This window comes from Poecilia formosa, unplaced genomic scaffold, assembly GCF_000485575.1.
Source record: "Poecilia formosa unplaced genomic scaffold, Poecilia_formosa-5.1.2 Scaffold794, whole genome shotgun sequence".
In the NCBI taxonomy this organism is placed as follows: Eukaryota; Metazoa; Chordata; class Actinopteri; order Cyprinodontiformes; family Poeciliidae; genus Poecilia; species Poecilia formosa.
Genome location: NW_006800733.1, coordinates 39,784 through 44,047, shown reverse-complemented (window position 1 = coordinate 44,047; position 4,264 = coordinate 39,784). Strand labels below are relative to the sequence as shown.

At 37.9% G+C, this 4,264-nt stretch overlaps 1 protein-coding gene across 1 annotated transcript in view; it reads right to left on the bottom strand.

Annotated features, from left to right (window-relative positions):
* recql (RecQ helicase-like) overlaps nucleotides 1–4,264 on the bottom strand; it is a 25,161-nt gene that overhangs the window by 1,652 nt on the left and 19,245 nt on the right. Inside the window, exons 15-16 of the mRNA XM_007543286.2 lie at nucleotides 3,502–3,631; nucleotides 560–704 (exon numbers count right to left, since the gene is read on the bottom strand). Of these exons, the coding sequence (XP_007543348.1) occupies nucleotides 561–704; nucleotides 3,502–3,631 (274 nt within the window). The 3' untranslated portion in view covers nucleotide 560. The remainder of the gene's footprint in view (nucleotides 1–559; nucleotides 705–3,501; nucleotides 3,632–4,264) is intronic.

The window sequence follows — 4,264 nt, the reverse complement described above, 5'->3', positions numbered from 1 at the left end:
GCATAAAGGTTTTGCCCAAAATGTTAAGATTTAAATTTATTTATACCCCCTGAGGGTGTAAGAGGTTTTAATACTCACCCCACTGTTGCAAAGTTAGTGGTTTTTCAGAAAAGTCATTGATATTGGTCAAAATCAAAATTGACAGGTTAGTCTTATTAAAGATCAATAATTAGCCAGGAAACTACCATGACGACATCCCTAATTTTTGGTAGACTGCCCCCAGTGTCTATACTGCTAAGAGGAATTCTAAAGCTTACCATAATGTCTTAATTTGTTCATACAATGGAAACATGTCCAGGCCTGATGAGTTTAGGTTGAACACTTAAAAAGGAATTACAATTTAGCACCTATTTGCAGTGGATAGAGGTCAGTTTTCTCTATGTATTGTCCAAGCCTGCTGGTGAAAATGATTTTACTGATTTAACCTGTTAAAATTAGATAAGAAGTACCTTCATACCAAACCAAAATCCAACATTCAGTTTCCAACATCAAGCACAATCAGGGTAGTGCCATGCCAATAGCAGCAGAAGAGAACAGAGTATAGAATGATGGACTGTACTTTATTGACTTGTCTTCTGGGTTTGTAGTGGTTGAGGAGACAAGCAAAGCCTTGTCTTGACTTTCTTGGACACATGGGAGTCTCCAGAGCTTTGAACTGATCTCTTTTCCTCTTTGGATTTTCCCTTGCCAGTTGCAGGTTTTACCTGTAAGTCATTAACAACAGTCTTTATTTGAGATGGTCCATAGCTACAGATAGTGAACCAAAAGAACACCGCAAGAACACCATGTTCTTATTTTTAATGACAGACTCCATCTAGTTCCAGACGTTTACATACACCTAATACAAAGACACATACACTGTCTCAAGTTAAATAAGACCAAACCCCTTGTAAGGTCAGACAGAATTATCAGAATTGTTTCTATTTGCTAGGTGTATTTCTACTATTTATTTGCCATAATAATATGAGAGTGTATATCAGAGGTTCGTTTAATTATGTCTACAAAATCAGAAGTTCACATACATGTCCTCAGTTTTTGGTAGCATTACAGTTGAACTGCATGATTTGGGTCAACGTTGTGGTTTTCCTTCCTCAAACTTTTCTCAACACTTTACTGGAATTCTGGACCATTCCTCTTTTCTACATGATGCCAATCTATGTTATGAAGTGCACCAGTTACTCCTGCAGCAACAATATGATACTTCCACACCCATATTTCACAGTTAGGATGATACAACCAAACCAGTTTCCCCACCTTTTACACATTTGCAAACTACAAACTGGCTTTTTATGTTTCTTTTGAAGAACTGGGTTCCTTCTTGCCGAGTGGCCTTTCAGCCTGTATTGGTGTAGGACATGTTTCACTGTGGATAATGGCTGCCTTATCAGCTTCAGCAGCATCTTCACAAGGTCTCTGGTTTTTGTTCTGGGGTCAATCTACACATTTGGACTAAAACACACTTATCTCTGGGACACAAAACCTGTGATTTGAACAGATTTTGTATTCTGACATTTTTTCTATCTACATTTGACAAGAGAAAGTTAGGTGTTGAGAAACAAAGGTGGATGTGTCTTTATTCTGTGTATGCAAACTTCTGGTTTCAACCTGGATAAACAAGTATTGGATAATTTCTTGTTGAACTAGAGATTATCATTAAACTGTGCTAAATCACCCCTTTTCTTTCACACTAGCAATAAATACATGCATACACCACAATTACTTATGATTAATTCGGTTAAAAATAGCATAAGACTCAAAAGGACATTTTTTATGAGATGATCAGTTTTCTTTCATAAGTTAATGAACTGAAACGTAACAAAAAGCAAGGTTATTACTACAAGCAGGTCTTTAGAAATAAAAAAATACATTCATTACTCACTTACCTCTTTAAATATTGCAAAATGTGCAGAAACATTTTAAAACGGTAAACGGAAAACACATCACTCATAGAAGAAGAAACAAGATTTAAAGAACAGAAATATGAAAGAAAACATTGAAATTAATACAGAAGCTAAAGTAAATATTTAGAGTAGAAGCAACAGATGAATTTCTCTGTGATATAGTTAACAAGCTGGAAGAAAAAGGCTTTAACCTGCTTCATTCATTTTAGGAAAAAGTATCCAGATCATGTTAATGTCTGTGCTTACAATGTCTCTAGTCTACTGACTCTAATCTCTTTATACTTGGCTCATTAGGCTAGACTGATTAAAAACATAAATAAATGAATAAATAAATAAAAAAACCAGACATTCTGTCTGACAGGAAGTATAATGTAAGGCTGAGAAAAGTCACTCCTACGTGTCAAAAAACCAGCACTGGATTCCCCAAGGCTGTGTCCTTTCCCCTTTACTCTTTTCATCAACATCTGCACCATCAGCCAAGCTCCTGAAAGTGGTGAACACCACCACCCTCATTGGACTCATCCCTGAGGCAGTTAAGTCCATCTATGTGGGAGGATGCTAATAAGACGATGGAGATAGTTGGAGACTTCAGTTAGAGTCCCACCTTCCCCCATCATCTTGTGTGACCTGAAGCAACTGAAAAAATTCAACCTGCTAAAGACAGTGATACACTTCAGTACCCCCATTGAGTCCATCCTCACCTCCTCCATCACAGTCCCTAGCCACTGCTAACGACAGAAACAGACAGCAGCATCTCCTTATCTATGCTAAGGAGATGTTTAGCAGCAATCAGCCTTCCCTGCAAAATATGTACGTCTCCCAGATACAGAAGCTGTATTTCACATAGCTTGGTTGGTTTGAGATAATGTTGCCTTTCCTTTCTCTTGGGAGTGACCTTGGGAGTGACCAACCCGCCTGCAATAGGTGGATTGCTGGTTCCATTCCCAGTCAACCTGCCTCTGTGTCCTTGGGCAAGACATTTCACCCTTCACTTTGCCTGCTGGTGGTGGTCAGAGGGTCCGATGGCGAAGGTGCATGGCAGCCTCACTTCTTTCAGACTGCCGCAGGGCAGCTGTGGCTACTATCCAGTAGCTTGCCACAATCAGTATGAGTGCATCCATCAATAACTTAATAAAGCCCTACACAAGTACAAGCCATTTACAATTTACCATTTGAACCGATTTCCATTATCCACAGATTTTCATTCTACTGGAAAGCAGAAATGGTAGAGTGTGGAAATTGCAGTAGATTAGCCTATCTTACACCAACAACCCTGCCATGTCCAAAGTAAATTACATCCTTTCCTTCTCTATTTTGATGAGTTGAGTTCAAGTCTAATTTCAACAACCCTAACCCCATTTGACATCTACACGCAGGGCCAGATTTATAATCTTACAGACCTTGACAGCCTTCTAAAACAGCCTTGTTGCCCAGCCTGAATAAAGGAATGTTTTCTGAAACTCCATCCACACCAAATTTTATGAGAAGTGACAATAACTTTTCAGGCCTGGAGGATGGGAGAACTTTCAAAGAATTTGTAGTTAACCTTAAAACTCTCTTTTTACTTAAAGACAACAAGCCTTTTAAACTAAATACTCACCACAGAGGGTCCATCTCCAGCTGGCCACATGTTTATCTTGACTGTGTGTGTTTCCTTCTTTAGCAGAGGAGCTTTACGGCCGAGTTTCAAATAGAAGTAGGTGGTATATGGCGTGAAGCTGTAATCCTCTCTAAATTCAACACAGAAGCCAAAAGAGCTGTTTTTATAGATGGCTGAATGGAAGTTAGAGTCTTATTGCAACCAGCTAGTCCTGAACATTGCAGTGCAACATGGGCAGCTTGACCAGCTCACAACTGACAGGCTAACACGGCTTAAAGAGGGGTCATCTTTTCAAAAGTTCTAGTAAGTTGGAACTAGAAGTCTAGTTGAATGAGCTGCTGTAATTAAGAAATGGAAATGAAATGATTCCCATTTCATTACATCAAATGGGAATCATTTGATGTAATGATTCCCATTACATAAAATCTTTTTATACATTATATTGTTAATCTTACAACATTAATTATTATCATTTATTGCTTTAGCCTGAATACTTCAAAATTTAACCTCTGCCTTCGAAATGAAGAGTAAGGAGGTTTAAAACTTTTGGAGGCGGCAAAAAAAAAAGAAAAAAAAAAGTCAAACTGAGACAAAAAAAAATGTAGCAAATTTAGTCTTCTTCCCAGTTATTGACCAGGTCAAGTAGAAAAAAATAATTCTACTTTAACATTTTCATTACATTTTTATAAGATGGACCATCTGGGGCTAGCTTTTAAAATAAGCCCTTATTATTCAGTTATTAATTATTAGACTAATCAAGGCT